The 21,333-nt window shown below is 39.4% G+C and overlaps 1 protein-coding gene across 1 annotated transcript in view; it reads right to left on the bottom strand.

Annotated features, from left to right (window-relative positions):
• Window positions 1-21,333, bottom strand: part of Pkhd1 (PKHD1 ciliary IPT domain containing fibrocystin/polyductin) — a 419,145-nt gene that overhangs the window by 209,794 nt on the left and 188,018 nt on the right. Inside the window, exons 40-45 of the mRNA XM_075978902.1 lie at window positions 20,696-20,821; window positions 17,471-17,527; window positions 16,594-16,724; window positions 7,309-7,421; window positions 6,155-6,260; window positions 3,904-4,038 (exon numbers count right to left, since the gene is read on the bottom strand). Of these exons, the coding sequence (XP_075835017.1) occupies window positions 3,904-4,038; window positions 6,155-6,260; window positions 7,309-7,421; window positions 16,594-16,724; window positions 17,471-17,527; window positions 20,696-20,821 (668 nt within the window). The remainder of the gene's footprint in view (window positions 1-3,903; window positions 4,039-6,154; window positions 6,261-7,308; window positions 7,422-16,593; window positions 16,725-17,470; window positions 17,528-20,695; window positions 20,822-21,333) is intronic.

The raw sequence follows: 21,333 nt of genomic DNA, 5'->3' as shown, positions 1-21,333 counted from the left end.
GGGAGACATGAGCACGGATGGTAATTGAAACCGTGAGAGAAAATGAGATTTCTCCCAGCAGGAGCAAGCATATTGAGAAAAGAGGGGCCCTGCAACAGAATTCAGAGAAAGATGAAAGGTCTAAACTGGGGTAGACAAATCCCCAATGAAAATGAGAAATAACCCCTCGAGAAAATAGACGAAGAATGAAACAGCTCCACCAACACGTGCTGAATATTTTAATTCACATTTTATAAATATTTTCAAATGAGTGAAGAAGTTGAAAGTTTAGAGAATTTTATGATTAACAACGATCTAGGTTCAAGTATTTACACTATGCCATCTTATTCTTATCACCTACTTTTTTCTGGTAAATCACATGGAATATATTTACAGACATACATTATACCACACCTATACACATAAATGTGCATCATTTAAACACATGACTGATATAACTATAATGCCATTATCCCATCTGCAAAACTGTCTGGCCGCTTTAAACAAATACCAAATTATTTCCAATAGCAACACAAAGACAGCCAGCCTGAAGATACTCAGAAACATAAGGAGACCAGAATTTAAATCCAAACCAGGGTGTTTCTATAAATGAAAGGGGATGACGATTAAATAGGATGTTAAGCATCTAGCCTCAGAAACTGCCGAACCAAACTAAGATGTGGCATGCTGATACCCAAGCATTTTTCCTGAGTATTAAAAGTATTCTATACACATGAACACATGGGTGAGGATAATTAACATATCTGTCATTCCACACATTTGTTTGTTTGTTTGAAAAGAGCAGCTAAGATTTATCTATTGAACAGAAACTGCTAATATAGCCCAATCCGGCTATCTGTAATCTTCACAGTGCATTTGGACACAGTGCATTTATTTGAGATTGCAGACCCAAAAGGGTTTATTTATAGTAGCAGCATTGGGTAAATGAAATTAAGCAAAGAATCTCCTTTATAGGACACTCCCGTAGGACAAGATTTTCAGAGAGAACTCTTCAGAGGAAATGGCATACCTATTAATAAATGTTTCCCACTGAAGCACCTTCCTTAGATAATCAATAGTATTTGATCACATGCAGGAGAGCAGCAACGCTGCCCTATCTAGCATTCAGCACGAATATGGAGCTAACCTTTGTAAAGACAATGGATCTCTCCATTTTATCTTACTTGCCAATTCAGTGTAAACAATATCACCATTTAAGTAACAGTAGGATATAAAACTGAATGGTTTTATTGTTCGGATGACTGACCTTTATCTAGAATCCTCTAGATCAAACTTGTTCAGGAGTTTTTATCAGTAATCTCTTGGCCTGCATTTGTTAAGAGTCTCAATGGCCATCAGCTGCATTTCTAGTGAATAACCTCAGGGGCGTGTGATTGTACTTTATTATCTCATTATTTGGCCATAATTTACATCTTAACTTATGGTACTCTTCCACTAATTATGATGTCTAGTTAATAGTAATTAAGAGACTAAAACATTAATTCACCAGGACAGTTACTCAGTTTGATGGGCATCTTGCTTTAGCATATTCTCTGAAGTCATGACTGGACTTAAGGTCTGTTGACCATGCAACATCCCTTCTGGAAACAACACAGGCTAGAGAGATGAGTCATCTCTAAATCAACAACTCTCTCAAGAAAAGGAAAAACTGCAGGAAAATAAATAGTTCAAAGAGTGAACTCAAAAGTTGAAATCTAAATATAGGAAAGTCTAATAATTTGAATAATTTTTTCAAATCTTAATTTATCATATATCTATGCATAATCTATGTAAGCACAAGAGCCAATTACTATATAAATTCCTACCAATTCATTTGGTAACAAACTGAAGCAAAATGATTGCCATGGATTCCTAGAATTCTGCAAGCCATCTTCTAGCTTCAAATTGTTAACAGTGTGTGTAGGTTCATTGTTCTCAGGTTGGCAGGATCTACAATCACCTAGGAGACGTGGCTCTGGGCATGTCTGGTAGAGCTTGGTTAGATTAGTTCACCTGAGCTGGAAAACCTCACCCTGAATAGGGGATAGCATCCAGGACTGCAAAAAAAAAAAAAAAAAAAAAAAAAAAAAAGAGAAAGCTAGCTGAGGACAAGTGTTTGTTCATCACACCCTGCTTCTCGATGTGAATGTGACATAAGCAGTTGTCTTGTGTTCCTGTCTCAGTAACTTCCATCCTGATAAGCATACCCTCCAAATGTTAGCTGAAACAGACCCAATCAGGCATTTGCCACAGTCACAAGAAAAGTAAGTAATATAAATGTTCATTGCTTATATCCACGTGACTCTTTTAGAAACAAGGACAAAGGAAATTACTGAAGGCCTGGAGCCTAAGAGGACCTGAGAGCATTTGGGAACTTCCTTAAGAGGAAAAGATCCTGTTAATCTGGGAAGCAGCTTTTGACTACACTAGGATTGCCATCTCTTGACTATGAAGTGTCCACCACAGGCTTGATATCTGATACTGGTTCTATAGCAAGAGGCATCATTTACAGAGGCTATGGAACCACGGGAAGGTGGAGATGGCTTGACAAAAGTCAGCCATTGGGGGAAGAACACTGATCCTTCTACCCAAGCCCTGATTCCTACCATATGCTCTCCTTCCTTATCGGCTGTGATGTTATTCCTCACATCCATTAGAATTTCCAGCCGCCGCCCCTTCCCTACCATGAAGGACTGAAGTCCATGCAACTCTGAGGCAAAATGAATCTTTCCTTCCTCAGTTGTTCGTGTCATGTATGTTGGTCACAGCAATGTAAAATGAACTCATGTGCTTCCTTGGACTATGTAATGCAGGACAAGCCATCTGTAATCTGATTTTTATAATACAGAAATCAGTATTTTTTGAAGGACAATGAGTCTCATCCAAAACCTTATCACACACATTCCTTTGTCTCAGTCTCCAATACTGGAGGCATTTTCCTTGAAGCCCATTGGGCATGCTGGTCAGTAAATCAGGTAGACAATCTTCATTCTTCCCCTTGTCTCCCAATTCCAATTCTCCAGTGTCATCCCCCATCCCGTAGCACACCATCTTCAGAGTCCCATCTTCCTTCTCTTCTCCCATTTCCTTGGATGGGTGGGGCAGTTCACAGTTCCTCAAGGCACACTCAGCTTTCCTCCCCACGTGGACCCTCTCAACCCCACCCTTCCCCTTCTACCCCATCCTCATTCCTTTTGGTCAGCTCCCAATACCTAGAACACATTCCATCTGGGACCCCCAACTCCACAATATCCATACCTGGCAGGGACTCAGAAGCCACCCAAACAGCCACCATACTCCTAAGTTCCAGAGAGGTGAAAAGATGACTCACCCAACAAAACCTATTCACATAATAATAATTTGTATAAACCTGGGTAGCCTCATCCATGCTCTTTGGGGTGGCAGGCTGAATGGAGGAATGACCCTGTTAACAAAAATGTGACCACAAAGTGTGGAACCCACAGCATGGGGACAGTGTAGCTTTGTGCTAGTCACAATCTTTGACAGATCCTAGAAAGTTAAACTAAGTCAACATGGGGAGGAATTGCTCATTGGATTTGGTTTTTGAGACAGACTTTCATTTTGTACATCAACCTTACTTGGAACTTGTGTCAAAACCCCTGCCTCGGCCTCCAAATTGCTTATAGATTATAGGTGTGAGCCATGACACTCAAACTTGGGTTTTTAGTATTGAATAAGAATTCTTCAGACTGTTAATAACTTCTGGTTTGTATAGACTCGATACTCCATCTCTAAGTATTCGCATCTTATTATGAACATCATCACTATTACAAATAAAATGCCCCTTTTAACCTTTTTTTCACTAAAAATTCTATTGTAATTATGCATTAGATCATCAGGGAGCCCAGTCTCCATGATTCCGTCTTGATGGACAACCCACAAGAGCCACAGTAGAGCACCCACCTTGTGTGTGAAATGACCAAGTAAAAAGCTGTCCGTAACCACGGTGTCTGCATTGCTTTCCAAGATGTCGATTCCGCTCTCTCTGCATGCATAGACCTGGAAGTTTTTCAGGTGCAGATTGCTGCTTCTGAAAATCTATAAAGTAACAGCCTACATTATGCTAAAGGTCTAAGGATTGTTTTTTCTCAGACTCCCTACGATCTCTTTAATTATTGATTAAGTATAAATAAGTAAATAAGCACGCTGGCATAGTTAAGCAGGTTTTGCCTACCAAGATCAGTACAGACATCTCGAAGTCGCTAACAAATCCCCCTGGAAATTACAGTTTTCCTCTATCAGGCAATACATTAAGAGGTTGATGTGAATTGTCCACATATTGAAAACAATCTAATAGTCCCCAAATGTGCAAAATTAATTAATATAAGTGTAGCATTACAAAAAAACTTCAGTGTCTAGCATTTTAGCACAGCATTAGCTGTGCTAGTCAGATTTTGCAAATACAAAATCAGTAAGTCTGTGTGTGGATTTAACATATGCATACGTACATATGAGTATTGGGACTAACACCTCTACAAAGGCATGAAGGAGTAGCAAAGTTTAGTAGGGATGAAAATAATCCCATTATTCTGGCAAATGGGGTTCTTGCTATTCACCTTGGTCTCCTAGTATCAAGTGCTCTTGGACAAGGTGATTTTTAACTTCCCTAGGCCTGAGGTTCCCCATCTTTAAGATGAGGACCTAATGGTCGTGCCTTGTTCTTTAAATCATATCATATTTGCATTCATACTTGAACTGAAAGTGTCCTGCTGAGGCCTAGGTATCCTTCACATATGATGTAGCACGCTTTCACATGTCATTCAGATTTTGCACATCCATGTCCAAAAATGTCCGCATGCAAACATTTTATAAAATGACATTTCTTTGGAGATGGGCTATGAGTGCAAACCAGTTAAGACCTGAGCTGGTAACTGGACAGCTACTACCTAATTACAGGCACTCGAAAATAACTCATTTGCAAATTTATTTAAAAACAATAACCAAGCGTTAGTTCGCAAATCTCGGGTTTTAAATTATACAGTAGCAAAGTGTAAATTAAAGGTGTGGGTACGGTTTTCACAGTGTGCTATCATTTCTCTTTATTATAGAAGAAATACCATCTGAAACATGGTGAAAATAATGCTTTTAAACTACTATTATACCTAGAAAATGAAGAAATATTTGGTTCAAATTAATAATTCTTATCTATGAGACATGAGAAAACATTTCCCCACATGCAAAAACAACACCTAAAAAAACTAAAATAAAATGTTCAACATATTAGGGATCTCCTTGCTAGTTATCTTAATTGTATATTTTAGGCTTTCTTCAATCAAAGTTTTCTTCCTTTTCTTAGGAACTTGAGTATATTTGTCTTTTACTATGATTTTGCTTTTGTTCTAGTTCCTATGCTTTACAAACATATTTCCTCATCTATGTATCCTAGGCTGCATAGTTCTAAATTGCAGAGATGAAGTCAATGAAGTTGTCTCTTTGTAGTACTGGTGACCCTAGGTAATTTTGTCCCTAATTGACAGGAAACAAAATTTCCCTTTTAAAAGTCAGTGTGGCAATAAAAACTAAATGAGTAAACATGAATCTATTGGGTTTTTCTTGAGGAAAAAATAGTAAATAAAACATATTGATTAAAGTAAATGGCAGCTAGATCTGAACCTATTTTCCTTTGAGGAACCATGTTTTTCTTAACACTGTAGCATTCATTATTCAGGAGATTACACTAACAAACACATGTTTGTGTCTTTACTCTGCAGTTGGCTGTGTTCCTGGTTGTGTGACATTTGACGATTCCATTACTTTTGGGTTCTTCAGTTATTAGTCATAAGTAGGAACTGAAAGGGAAGTATGGGTGGATGAACCTGTACAATTGTCACCTCCTGGTTGTAAATGTCATTAAAAGCCCTGTTGCCTTATTTTCTACAAGAACTGTTTTGGGAACCCATATAGAAAATGAACTCTGATGTGGGATTTGTGTATTCAACACCACACACACACACACACACACACACACACACACACACCTATGATACCATTGATACTAGTTGTGATAACATCACAGTGTTCTCATTCTCATCAAACTACTATCCCTTGGATAGAGTGATATAATAGTCTGCCTCTAGAAAACAAAGACTGTGTATGTATGTATGTATGTATGTATGTATGTATGTATGTATGTATGTATAAGCTAAAATCATACCTTGGCACCACCTGCACTTCCCCAAACCATGAAATCTTGGAAGACAGTGAAGCCTGTGTCATTATTCCAAAGTGGTTGAAATTTAGGATATATAAGGAGGCCATACCTAGAAAGAAAGGCAAAGAATGAAAATAAATTCAATATTTCCCCAGTGAGATTAAAGGAAGTTTTATTCATTTTTAAAAACTGACATATAGGCATGGACCTCTTTACAGGTGTGTGTGTAAAATGTGTGTTTGTGTGTGTGTATCTGTTAATAGAATTAATGGATCAACTGATACTTATTATTTTAATTTTCTTAGGGAATCCTCTATGTGTGTATAACGGTAATACTAACATCGCCATTAATAATTTATAAGTTTGATTTCTTTTATCCAAATCCATGCCAATACCATTATTCATCATTCTGAACATATTCATCCTAACAGGTGTGAACTTATAACTCTTCATGGTTTTAATTTTCATCAGTTTTAAGTACTTTTAATATACTAGCTCATCTCTTCCATATGTTTATTTCAGAAATGTCATCTTAGTTCTATTGTCCAGTTTAAAGTTGGATTATTCAGAACGCATTATACTGAGTTCTTTGAATGTCTCCTGTAGTCTGGATTTTTATGCTTCATTAAATATAAAAATAATGAAATTTGGGAGCATGGACATAAGCAAAACTTGGAACCCTCCTCTGTGATGGACTCTGCTCATTTCTCAATCTTTTCTTTTTGTACCCTGTGACTTGCTTCTGCCATTTAACCATAAACAGATAGCCATGTTTCCTGATATTCTCTCAGCCCTTATAACTTTACTCCTTTTAGTAGAATAAACCCTAGCACTTACTTACATCACATTTTGTTCTTGTGTACTTTCATATTCTACCATAGCTTGATCTTGTCCATGTATTCCTTCTCTCATATTCTAGGAGTAACAAGGAGAAGAAGTGCATGCTTTATAGCTGCATTTACAATATAAGAGACCACGCCCAAGTGGGCTGGTATCTTAAATGCTATTGGCTGAAGGAGCGGAATGTGTTCCCACAGCATGTATCATTGCCACATCTTGAATCAAATTTCAAGAAGCCTTCACCCTTTGTCCATAAAACCAATCATGAAAAATCACAAGCACCCCACTTAAATGTAAATGAATTTAACCAGCATTACCTGGTACAAGAGTGAGCAGTGTTCAACATGAACGAAAGCAGTGGAGCTTGTGAGGTTTGCCTGGTCACAAGGTAGAAAACATAGCCATAGCCAGCTGCACACACTCTGTTGCCCTACAGAAATTAAAGGAGATTTAAAAATAGTTATTCCATACATGCAGAGGTTGCTGCAAAAAAAGAACTTTCTTGTCTCTTTCTACTTTCTTACTTATTCTTTTTTCACATGTGATAAAGATTTTGTGGACTGAGTTGTTCCAGATTTCACCATAGGATCAACCTGTGCCCTTACTTGCCAAACTCCAGAAAACTTGACTACACTTTAAATTGTCCCTCTCCAGAACTAGCCTTCCATTTTAAATCTTTCTTAAAGTTTCTGTGGCATGAAGATGTGTGGGCTAGCTTTAGTTTTTAAATTTAACTTCTTTATTGATTCTTTGGGAGTTTTACAGCACGCACCCCAATCCCATTCACCTCCAGATACTCCCGCATCCTTCCCTCTCCACTTTAGTGCTCCACACAAAAGAAAAAAAGAACAAGAATGCAAGCAAACAAACACACAAAAACAAGAACAAAATAAACAAAAACAACAACAAAACTCTTTGTTTCTGCTTCTTTCCCTGCCTCTCCAACACCTCTTCTTTCATCCTGGTGGCTTTGGATGTCACACAGCTTATACCCTTTGTCCTATCAGCTTTAATAGCAAATGTTTGTTGCAATGAGTCCCTGGTCTGGTTCAAGGCTTCTGTTGTCCAGTACACTGACTCCTCACCAGAACTCATCTGGGACACCTTTGTTGCCCTGAGTCTTAGACATCCTGTAGGTATTGTTCCACAGTATCAGTCCCTTCGTGGACTCCAGTAGGTCCTAGTTGGGGTAGATGACAATGTGGGTCAACATAAGGCCCTGCTATGTATCTGTGTGGTAGCCAAGTCGGTCAGTCTGGGATACCAGGGCCACCTGCCTCAGGTGAGGGGGTGGAGTCAGCTCCCCTATGTCCATACCCTCAGAGTTAGTTCACTCTCCCCTGTAGTAAGGGTTAGTGCTATCACTCTGGAGTGCAGGGGCCAGTTTTCTTGCTGCAGTGTCCAGTGAGAGGTAAGGCCAGCTTTACCAAGGACAAAGAGGGACACTGACCCCTCGGTCCTCTGATTTCATCTTACATGATTCCTAAGGCCTCCTGAGTGATGCAGGCCACAGACATCAACACAGTCGCTGCCTGCATTGAATCACAAACCCAGGCATGGTCCTCAGTAGCTGCCTAGCCCTGAAGCACAATCTGTCTCCAAATAGAAGAACTAGACACTCAGGTCAGGGTGGTTCTGGCAGCCACAAGACCACCAGACACCACCAACACCTCAGGTTGCAGCCCCAACCCTGGGCTTCTGTGTGACCTTTGATGGCAATACGGTACTTGGACTTCAGCACAGACCCCAGCTGTGATAGAGCGCCAAACACAGATATGGTCCTCCACAGCACAGCACACACAATACAGGTAGCAGTGTAGACCATTCAAGGTCAGCACAGGTCCCAGAAGCAGTGTGGCCAAACATGGTCTTCAATCTCATGTGTCTATATGGCCTTTGATGGTAACAGGAGCCTCAAACATCAGCACAGACCCTGGCTACATGAAGGCCATGGATCGTGACATGGCTTCCAGGTACAGCTCTGACCCAGATGTCACCATGACATTGACTGACAGGTCACTCAGATCTGAATGTATCCTGGCCCTGGTACACCGACTCAGGTGGCTGATCTGATTCTGAGCATCCTCGTGGCACTTGATGACAACAGAAACCATGTACATCAATCTGGACCCTGGCCATTACAGGGTCACAAACCAAGATATGGCCCTCAGCAATAGCCTGACTAATATGACACCATGGTACCGGGTGGCACCACAGGCCACCCATATCTGTATTGTCCTTGCTGTGGCATGGCCATCAGACTCCAACAAAGCCTCAGACTCTGGCCCAGATCCTGGGCCTCTGTGTGACATCTAGTGGCAACCTTGGTGACAGACCCCAGCTACAGCTAAGCCATGGTCTCAGACATGGCACCAGACTGCAGCTCAGTCTGGTTGACATTGTAGTTCCAGGAGGTAACCCCAGCCACTCAGTCCAGAATGGTTATGGCAGCATCATGGCCCCTGGACATTAACAAGGTCACAAGTTATGGCCCAGACCCCAGACAAGTGTTCTTTTGTGGCCACATGAGCCATGGACATCAATATAGGTCTCAGCTGCTATAGGGTCATGGACCTCGACATGGTCCTATACCTGAGTCTCGCTGTTACTTAGATTAAAAACTGGGGTCTGTCAACTCAGCTGCTTCTCTGAGTTGGTACTATCTATAGGAAGAATGAATAGTTGATTTAACTATATTTGATCAAAGCATACTTCCAACATATGTGTATATATCTGCTTTTCTCCGTTCAAGGGTCTTGTCTTAGGCCAGGATAGCCAAGCCTACCTGAGAAATATACATTATGAAACAGACTACTCTTCTTGATTATGGGATACAGGCTCAGTGCCTCCCAAATAAGCCATCTCCTGTCATCTGGGAGGTGGCCAGGTGCTAGCTAATATAATACCAAGAAAGCCCAAAATGTCTTCACTGTAATAACTCAGCCTCAAGTGCACACTGCGAGGACTGGAGAATTCACTCTAAACTGGCATTTATACCTGTTGGGAGAGGGAAAGTCAGTCTTATCCAGTGGAGAGACACTAGGTATAGCAATCATTGGGGGGAAAACCTCATAGTAGTACTTCAGCAACACATAATGGAATCCACAGTTTCTTGTTTATGGGCTTTTCCTTGGTCACTGTATGGTGAGATTTTTGGAAGGTGTGGTCTATTTTTATTTTCTTGGTTTGGGGGTTGTTGTTTTATTGGTTTGTTGTTTCTTTTTTTAGAAAGAACTTGAAGTTGGGTGGGTATGGAGAGGAAGAGGACCTGGAAGAGCTTGGGGAAAGAGGAAATATGAAAAAAAATGTATTTAAATTTAAAAGATTGTTTTAAATAATAAGAACTTTTAAAATGAGAAAAAGACCAATAGGTATTTCTCCAAAGATACGTAAAGTAGCCAATAAATATAGGAAAATACAGCCAGTGTCAGTAGGGATCAAGAGAAGGCAAAGTCAAAGCAACAGTGAAACAATACATGAGCCTGACAAGATAGCGAAAACCACAGGGTATTAGTAAGTGACGGTGCATGGTGGAGAAATCAGGACTGTCACATGCTCTTGGTGGGGCTGCAGAATGGAACCACCATTCTATTCAAAGTGTGACAGCAGTTTTGTGATTTCCTCCGTAGGGAGAATGCAACAAAAGAAAATCTACCCTAGAGTAGGTTAGTGGTCCTCTAGGGATGGAAGAGCAGCCATCATCAGCTACCTTTCTTATACCTTCCATGACCATCTACCTAGGGATGGCACCACCCACAGTAGGCTATGTTCTCCCACATCAACCACTAATCAAGAAAATGGCTTCATGAACTTGCTCACCAGCCAATCCTAGATTGATCTATTCTCAGTTGAGATTCTCTCTTCCCAAATGACACTAGCTTGGGTCAAGCTGACAAAAAACTAAACATCACTTTCTCTGAGTCATCTCTGCAGTCCTATTTTGACCTTTTAATGCTGAGATCTGAGAGCCCTCATCCTCCTTGTGGTATTCTGTTGCACGGGTAGCTATTTTCTATTTTCCTTAGATTGAATAAAATCACTTTGTCCCATCGTTTGACTCATTCTTTAGCAATATTTTTATTGACTTCAGTTATAAATTAAAGAATGATTTGGGATCTTATTAGACTTTGAATCGAGGTGACACACTGACAGATGGCATGTACCAGCACTCTCTACGGAAGGTAGAATTTGAATATCCTATTCTTTGGAAGTGCCCCGTGTGCCACAAACACATGTCCAAAGTCCATGAGGACCAATGGGAAAAGAGCTTTTACATCAATAAGGGTGAAAGAATGTTCCTGCCTCAGAGGCCTTCGGGCTGTTGAAGTGTGAGTCAGGGCTAGAGTTGTCCTGAGTCCAAAAGGCTGACCCACAGGACCCAGTGCAGGGCCAACACATGCTGACACAATCATCCTGCTGTTTACTTAACTTTAGCTCAGTGTTTATTGTGGGCCCCCAAGGCTCTTTACCCTGGGTGCTTGTAAATAGTCTTTCCTTGTTGTTATTCAGTTACAGAATGTTTTCTTCCCTAGTGGACAAGTTGGCCTGTTCTCTACTAAGTGTCATTATTTGGGATTCCAAACAGTTCTTCTGTTCCCCGAGGTCATTCACAAGTCTAATCATATTTCCTCAGTTACCACGTGGCCCTCAGGAAATGTCACTTAGGAATATCTGGACGCTGTGGTGTATGAAGTTGAATTACTATTCAAGAGGCCACAGGACTTCAGGAACTTGGGGCCTTCTTTAAGACATTAATGGTCTTAGGAAATCACGGTCTAAAGAATCTAAACCAAGAATAATTTTGTTTCCTGGGAAATGTGGAAATATCTGGAAATAGTTACTGTTAGCACAATTCACAGGGCAGAGGAAAGCACCATTGGTGCTTAAAACACTGCTACATAGAAGAAACTTATAACAATCCACCACAAGTACCACTGTGGAGAAACACAAGGTGTCATAAGAGTAAATTACATCCACCTCCTAATATCTTACATTTGGTGGAATTCCATATTTTTATGCTAAATATAAAAATGCAACTAATTATAATGAGGAATATTTTAGTGGTCTTCACATGGAAGGTAATTTCAAAATAATCAAATCTGGCACTAAGCATTCTCAAAAAGAGTATTACTTAGCCATCTCAATACTGTGCTAAAAAAGGAACAGAGTGTGCAATAGTCATTCTCAGCCTCAGGAAGAATCCTTATCTCTCAGAAGATGAATATAAGTGCTCAGTGTATCTGTTCAAAACAAAGACATAACATAGTGCTTATTCCCTATCGTGATGAGAAGAGGAAACCTTCCCCAGCAAATACCATGTGAATTTCCATCTTCCAGATTATCTAGTGTCTGCCCCTACAATAAAAGAGCACACCTATAACCCAAACTGATGATTCAGCTATACTTAAGAACTGGGAGTCAAAGAAAACATCTCTAGGGACAGGGATATGACTTAGTTAATAGAGTGCTTCCAGGCAAACATGAGGAGAGAAGTTGAGAATCCCAACATCCATGTAAAGAGCCCTAAGTAGCCACTCATTTCTGTCTGTATTCTCAGAGCTGTAGATAGAGTCAAGAGGTTTCCTGGGGTTTGTTGGCAAAGTCGCAACTGAATGGGTGAGCTCTGCAATCAGTGATACCCTACATCAACAAATAACACAGAGGGCCAGAGAGATGGCTCAGCTTGTAAAGTTGCCCTGAGTTTAGCCCCTGAGCATACATGGTAGGAGAAAACCAAATCCCACAAGTTGTCTTCTGGCTTTCACTTGTGGGTCGTGTTATATGCATGCACACATACACACACACACACACACACACAAATAAATAAATAAGATGTAATTTTTAAAAATTGGTTTGATATCTACTGAAGAAGACACCTAACATCAACATTCGGCTTAAACACATATGCACACACACACACACACACACACACACACACTTGTGCACGCACATACACATGCACACATACACACAAACAGGCACACATGAACACATCAACATTATATTAAATGGTGAAAAATAGAAAACATTTCCTCTAAAGTTCAGAATGATACAAGTTGCCAGTCTCTACATTCTTTTGATATAGTGCACATGTGCGTGAGCACACACAGAGACACACACACACAAATACAGATAACTCTTAAACACCCACCTTCTCTTCAAGCACTGCAAATAATGAGAAGTACGCCACAGGCTGACAATGGCAACATTAATTTAACACACACATCCGTTTCATTGTCATGTGTGCCAGCTCATTACCAAGACTTGATGAGAAGGGAGAATGTTCCAAAAGTTCAGAAAGATATTTTTGAGACTACATCCAGGCTCATCACCAGTGCTCAGAAAGCATACATGTCAACAAACAAAAGTGTTAAGTTCTAATAGAACCTGCCTCAGTTCTATTAGAATTTAAGGAACATCTGAGTTTCACACGCAAACACTGTCCCAGTACATTTACAGTGAGAAGGGATGTTGCAGCTTTAGTCCTATGTTTGCCAGGAAGACTCACTTTTCTTATAATAGAAGGGCATCAGCAGTCAGCTCACGTTACCGCCCACCCTTCTTCTCAATTCCAATTGGGTACTCTACAAAGGATTTGTGAAGAAACCGCACACTTATGCAGGCAGCCAGAGGCTTGCAGGAAAGGGTTTAAGGCAAGCAGGGAATTTTGTGTGGAAATCAATTCTTTGCGGAAGTCAATGTGTTATGGACATTCAAGCAAGAGAAATTCCAGAGAGAATGAATTGCTCAAGTAAGCCAGCTCCTTGAGGTGTATATCTGCAGTCAGTAGAAGAAAAAAAATGGAAGAGGTGAGTTAACCCTTCAGGCAGCTCTTAAATATGCATTACCTATTGAGTGGGGGAGAGCCAGAGAACTGAGGTTGGGTCCTTTAAAACAGAATTCCTTACAAAATTGATTCACAAACTAGAACAAATTTCCCCCAAATCAAATGGATGTCACCAACAGGCTCCTTCTTCCTTGGGCTCTCCTGAAAAGGACTATGCTCATAGGTAGATTCTAATATCTCTGTGAATATAGGCCACTCTGAAGCACTGGGAGTGAACTGTCCTCTGATGTCCTCTGAATAATCACTCCAGCAAGAGAGTTTGGGAATAGTGGGATCATGAATCTGCATGAAAGAAACGGAAGACTGGCTGCTGATGACATTGCTGTTGAGAGAAGACAGGCCTGGAACAGAGAGCAGAAGCTAGGGCAGTGCATAGTGAGAGGGCCACCAATGTGCTTTTAGGAAACAAGTCAATGGTTCACAGAGGAGTGACTAAAGATGGCCATGTCCCTGTAGACTCCAGCAAGGCACTGCAAACGTTCTCACTGATGAGAAGGCACAGGGCTCAGATTTGATTTTCAGAGAAACTGACTTTTATTTGATTCACCCACGGCCTGGGTAGGGTGACAGCAGACCAACTGCAGGTATGAAAACCAAAAAGAACCCCCCAAAAAATCCCTTTGTACTATGCAGAGTTGAAGGTGAGGAAGCTGGTGTCCACCTGGGTGTGAAGATGAACTCTCTACGCTGTGACAAAGAATCTGGTTCAATGTTCTGGAACAAGTCAAGAATAACATAACATCACAAACCATTGTCCAAACTTAAAAATATCTTTCCCAACCACCAGGTCAAGATGTCAAAGGAAGGCTCATATGTGGAAAGAGCGTGGGTGTGCTTTCTAGGTTGAATGTCCATACTGGAAGACAAGGCAAGCTTCCTCAAGTCTCAGTGAGGGGTTTTGCTCAATTAATATTGAGTACACCATTAATTACTATTAATACATAGTACACCAGTGTAATGTACCCATTTTGATATCATTCAGTGATCAAAGATACGTTATGGAAGGAGGTTGGGTAAAAGGAACAGGAGAACTCCTGAAACTTCTTATGAGTCTGAAATTATCTGTAAATTAAAAATGTAAAGGTTTGGAGTAGGCTCAGCGAGTGTAAGAGGGAGGAGCCAAGCTCAGATTCCTGGCATTGACAGGGAGTGCAGCGATGCACACATGCAACTCCTCCTCAAATGACTTGGGGATCTTAGAACTTATCCTCTATTTCCCTTCAATGGAACTCTATTTGCATAACTATATAGTGTATATCATGTATATGTATTTATATCATATATAAATCTTAAGTACATATATTTGTGAAATATTTATACATTTGTTAAACAAAAATATTCCTAAAAGGCAAAAACAAGCAAACAAATATATCAAAATGGAAGGCATCTGAGAAGGAAACAAATGACTGGCTTCAGCTTCCTTTTTCTGTTGCCGACTAGGTCTGCTTTCTAGGTTGAATGCCTACACTGAGAGATTAGGTGATCTTCTACAAGTTTAAGTGGAGATTTTGCTCAGTCATGATCACACCCATGAAATATACCCATATGGATATCATTCCATGATCTCCATGTTAATAGAGGAACCATTTACCTGGTTCTTCTCACATAGGCACGATAGTCTACAGGTCTCTGCTTTCCAGGCTGGTACGCTAGTATGAAGGATGTAAGATGGGTCAACTTTTCTTCTAGTCAGGGAATATGCCACCTACCCCAGGAGCTAAGGCTGTTTCAGCATCACACGGGATGAGCTGGGAAACCTTGACTGCTTTTGTCAAGATGCCTCAGTGTAGATGAGATTACATTACCCAAGCAACTCTTAGAAAAAAAAGAACTCTAGACCCCACAGCTGGCTTCCTAACTGTTCAACAAGCCCGCCGTGGCCAAAAAGTTAAACGCAACTTGTCTAGAGTTTGGTTTCTGATGATCCATGAAATTCTGCCTCTGTTTGTCATTGGCCTATTAGCCACCCCTATTAGGCACCTAAAATGGTGTGTAAGTGCTGTGCTTTGGGAAGACACAATTAAAAGTGTAAGGAGCGTTGAGCAGAGGACCATACTTTTATTGGGGATTACTCAACTGAACGTAATTAAGAGCAGTTTTCCCTGTGTGTTCCTCAGAAACTGGGCATAGACATCAGAATCGTGTGTCCACAGATACCCAGAGTAGCATCCTGGGAAAGGGAGGGTATTAACCCCTGCTGGAGGTAGACCAAGGGATACAATATCTAATAAAGGAGAAATTAAATGGACTTCAACTATTATAGTGCAACTCCTCACTCACAAATCTAATGATAAATAGAAAAACTTATTTTACCATGTGGCTATAATTTCACTACATTATATATACACCAAATCATGGAATAACAATTAAGACCATGCTCCTGAAACGTTATGTCTTATATACCTCCTGATTCAATGTAAAATCCTCTTTTGGCAAGAATATGGTCAAATTAACATGATAGGCTACAGGTGATTTAATAAGTCATTGACTTCAGAACCAAAAGATCCAAAACAAGATGCTTCAGTTTGGATAACCAGAATACCACTCTTGGTCTTATTTATCATATTAAATAACTTTCATAGATATTCTGAGAACAATTGCTAAATTTTTCATCTAACACAAAAAGCATAAACAAATGTTTTAATACTAATTAGAGTGAACAGCCAAAATCAAATGTCTGATGCTATTGTGAACTGTTAGAAGAGATGTCGTACACAATCAGCTTAGCTTCTCCTGGTAGAAAGGAAGCTCTTACCTCTATCACATTGGTGGGACTGAAGGTGTAGATGCCAGCCGGTGCCAGCATTTCAGGATTAGACAGTCCTTCAGCCCCAGAAACACTGATGATCACATTGTTTCTTATTGTACTTCCCTGTTCCCACCAATCTAATTTGAAAAAAATAAACCAAATACAGGGGATTCACAAACAATTAAGATTTATATAACTCAATACTCTTTGACTCTGTTAATGTAGACTATATTTCATATATATATATATAATGTATAACACTATCTTAAATATCATTAGATATTATAAAGATGGTATTAGTGGTACATCAATGGCTACAAGAATAATCTATTCTTGAAAAGAACCAAAGTTCAGTTTCTAGTACTCATATTGGACAGTTCACAACATCCAATATTTCAAACATCATGGGTAATCTGATTCCTCTTCTGAGCTCTATAGCTACCTGTACACATATTCATAAATTAAAATATTTTTTAAAAATTATATATCTTTGTATATGATTGAGAGATGTTCTAGTCTATGGGCAGATCAATAAGCTATCAGAAATTATTTTAATACTCTGTCACTTTAGCAAGAGTAGTACTGGGTTTGATGAGAAAAGAAGAAAGACACAGACGTCTTCTCAAAGTTGAGTGGGAAGGGATAAGAAAGTTGAAAGCAGGAATTGGAAGGGTGAACATATTTCATAATATACTGCATGAAATTCTCAAAGAATTAATAAGATATTTATATTTAAATATACATATACTAAAATAGTATATACAATATAGAAAGAGTATGCTCAACAAATTTGCAATTAACAACATTTCATATCTGCCTATAAATTATAACAATCAAAGGTGAACTATGACAGATTCAAAATAAAATAAAGTTACATATTTACCATTTTTTCTTCCAATAACAGTCTCACTAGTCATAAACTTTCTGTCCATATAGGTCCCTGAGAACAGAAGATTATATTAATTTTGCATATTTGATATCGTTCAGGAAAGCAAGAGAAAAATAAAACAGGATTTCTTTTTTGAGTAATTTTAATCTATGATGCAGAGAAAGAGATACATATTGTATCAACTATGAGTCTTACCATCCTGGGGAGATGAACTTTCCTTTAAATATAACCATAGTAATAGTGACGTTTTTAACAAAACTCTCAATCACTCAATTTTACCAATAAAGTCTCATAAGCCAGATGCAAGGGTAAAAGCCTGCTTGCTCAGAGAGGCAGAGAAAGCATCCAGTTGATCTTCTTCCTCAGACCACATCTTAGAAGCCTACTGCCTTTCCTAAACTGTAGCTGATATTTTCTTTGGGCTGCCAATAAACTCCCAAATAAAGACATGGAGACTTATTATTAATTATAATTAATTCATAATTAATAATAAGCTTAAGCTCGCTCTACTCTAGCTCTTTTAACTTAATTTAACCTCTTTCTGTTCATCTACATTTTGTCTCTGGGCTTTTGACCTTTCATTCTGTATGTCCTGCTTTCCGGGTTCTTCTGTATTTGGCTGGCTGACTTCTGGTGTCTCTTTTTCTCTCTTCCCCACAGCCTAAATTCCACCTCCTACTTACTCTACCTGCACAGTCCTGCCTATACCTCCTCCCTTGCAATTGGTCATTAAGCTTTTTATTAGAGCAGTCAGGTGCCTTAGGCAGGCAAGAAAAAACAGCAACACATCTTTAGGTAATTAAACGAATGCAACACACTTTTACATAGCTAAACAAATATTCTATAACATAAACAAATGCAACAAATCTGTATATAGTTAAATAGATACAACACTTCTTTGCATAGTTAAACAAAGATTCCGCAACACTATGCCATTTCAAAAGAACCTCCTCAAACTTCATGTCTCTCCCTTCTATTTCCTGTACATCTCTCTATCCGTCCTCCTGATTCCCTCTATAATCATTTTTTAATGATCTTATGTTCACTCCCTATCAGCTGCTTGCTTGTTCTGCCTCTTGACCTATGGCTGACTTTATTTAATCATATTTATACTATTCAAGCAGAAAGTTCTTGGATTAAATAAAGGTGTGTACTAGGGCTGAGCCACACCATAACTAGAAACAGGCTTTTCCAGTCACTAACACAATCTCAGGGTTCATGGAATGATCAAATATCTTGCAACAGAATAGGGCTTCAATATTAATTCTTAGATGAAGTCTACGTAAATAGCTTCACTGTCCCAACCAGACAGATGGCCCTGGTTGAACTCATTGGGTCACAAAAAGTAAATGTGAGAAGGAGACTTGGAGTATAGGAAACAGGGAGCAATAAAGAGGTGGGTGGGAAATGGGAGCAAGCAGATAACCTTAAATGTGCACACAGACTTGCCAATGAATACATTTAATAAAAAATACATAACAATGAAAAGTCACACAGCTTGTGCCCAACTGAGCCTGGTTATCAAATTGGATGGATTGCTATTTCTAGAAGAGCAGACAAGCTCAGAAGGGACATGCTGGACAGGATGAGGCAGTTACAACCTCAATGAGAAAGGACTAGAAAACATCAAATGTCCCAACCATGTGACACAAAAGGGATTACTCATTTAGGTTGGATCACTACTGCGTACACAGTGCCACAGAACCCCTCTTTACTAGGACTTTATTTTATCTGAGATTCCCATGTTATTTAATGGCTCTGAACCTGTGTTTGTTTTAGGTATGACAGAGAATTTTATAGTGAATCAATTATTTTAATTTCCTTGATTACAAAGGATGTCAAGAGTCAATAATCCACAATAACCAAGGCTGAATTACTCCTACAGGTATTTTTATTGCCTATTCAGTAAAATTTTATGCTAAAATCATATTGTTAGGATGCCATCCTAAATCTCTGCTTGCAGTCACAGACTTTCACAGAGAAAATTAAGAACACAGTCAAGCCTGTACCTGTTGGCTTGATTTCTGTGGCCACACTTCTCTAATCAAAAGATTTTGTATGGCTGATGACTTTATGTATCTGCTCTTTGTCTTCAAGCTTGAGTTTGTTTTTAAGTGAGTTCATAAGATCCATAGTCCCCCACAAAACATCTCTTTTGGGATTAGAACATTTTCAGCCTTTCATCTCAAAAGATTGCTCTTATATGAATCATACACTTTCCCTGGATCACACCACAGGCCTCATTTAAAAATAAAACACTAACAATTATAGTAATAGCCTTACTTTCTACAAAAATCTTTGGTTTGCTTATATGTTTTGACACAATCAGAGACTGCTTATTAATTCATTTTTTCAGGCACCCGGCCTACAACAAACTATCAACACGAATGCCAAGAAGGCAGTGTCTCACAAAACCTAGTGGCGAAACAAGAGGAATCAGAATGTGACATGGAGTTTTAAGTTGAGAAGTTCTAGCCTGGAGATGTAGGGGACAAAGAATGTTCCAAGAGAGTAACTGGCATGATCAGAGAGGAAAAAAAAAAATTCTGAAAAAGCCATGTGGTAGAAGAAAGGCTGATCTTTGAGAAGAATGGAATAAAGTAGCTCCTGCATCGTGACAGCACAGAGGAAGAAGTGAAAATGATGAGGATGGCTTTGCCGAAATCAGTTGGGGTGGAAATCACTAACAGGGCACTCTTTAGCCCAGTTAAAACTTCTGGATTGCTTTCCGGGAGTGATGTGATGCCGACTGAGACTTCTAATTATCTAAGGACAATTCTGGGGTTTGGTCATGACCTAAAAGGAGAATGGCAGAAACTAGTGCACAGTCTGCCAGGTCGGAAACTGTAGTCCCAGCCTACAACAGAAGCATTTATGCACAAATCCGATTTTAAAATCTTCAGCCAACATCATCCAAGCCTGAGCATCTGAGATTATGTGTGAACTTGGAATTGCAGGAAATTTCATGACAGTAAATTTTAAAACCTCCCATTAGACTCTTATTTGCCTAAATTCAATTTTCAAGTGATTTACTTCCTATTGATACTGCTTAGTAAGTCACTCAGTGGTGAATAAATTTAAATTTGTTTTTTGAGCTATGTCCTATTAGGTAATGCTAATGATTTTGTAAGTTTGGAATTCAACAATGAGTAAGAATGTTTATGAAAGACTGCCCATACTACTCGAGAATATGTAAATTAACCTAGCAAATGTACTTACCCACCAGCAGGGCATGACCTATAATCTTGTAGAATATATTACTCTCCACCCTCAGGCCCCAGGTCCTGTGCATGCTAAGGCCTCTGCTGAAGGAACCCCATATTGCACAGCTCTGGAGATAAGAACCTGAACGGAAAAGAAGAAGGTGAAGATTTTCTTAACACTTTAGAGTCTCCTCAGATTCTGTTGACCATATCCAAACAAGATACACCATCACCAGGAAACATTTTTCCACAAAAATATGAAACTCTGTCCTTTGGAAAAAAGCAAACAAACCAGGAAATTGGGCAACTAAGGCCATTAGAACTTGAAGACTAAGCTAGTTGAAATCCAAGACACAAATGCTAGAAAGTGTTATCCATACATGAAAGAGAAAATCTGGCCAAGCCACAAAGCCACATGGCTATCAAAAATTCTACCTATTCAATGGCCTTTATCACAACATGGTAGAGCAGCCATCAAGGCCTTATGTGGTTTCACTTGGATTTTTAAAATCTACCCTTGCATATGAAGTGGTGGCCAGTATTTCTTGGATGTGAAATTCCTGTTTGTACCTTGTCAACTGTTCCAGTTTAGCTTCTATTGCTGTGTTACATACTAGGGCCACAAGGAAATTGGGGATGAAAGCATTTGTTCTA

The sequence above is a fragment of the Microtus pennsylvanicus genome, chromosome 7, assembly GCF_037038515.1.
Source record: "Microtus pennsylvanicus isolate mMicPen1 chromosome 7, mMicPen1.hap1, whole genome shotgun sequence".
Lineage (NCBI taxonomy): Eukaryota > Metazoa > Chordata > Mammalia > Rodentia > Cricetidae > Microtus > Microtus pennsylvanicus.
Note: the sequence above shows the minus strand (reverse complement) of the source record. Positions and strands in the feature narration are given on the sequence as shown.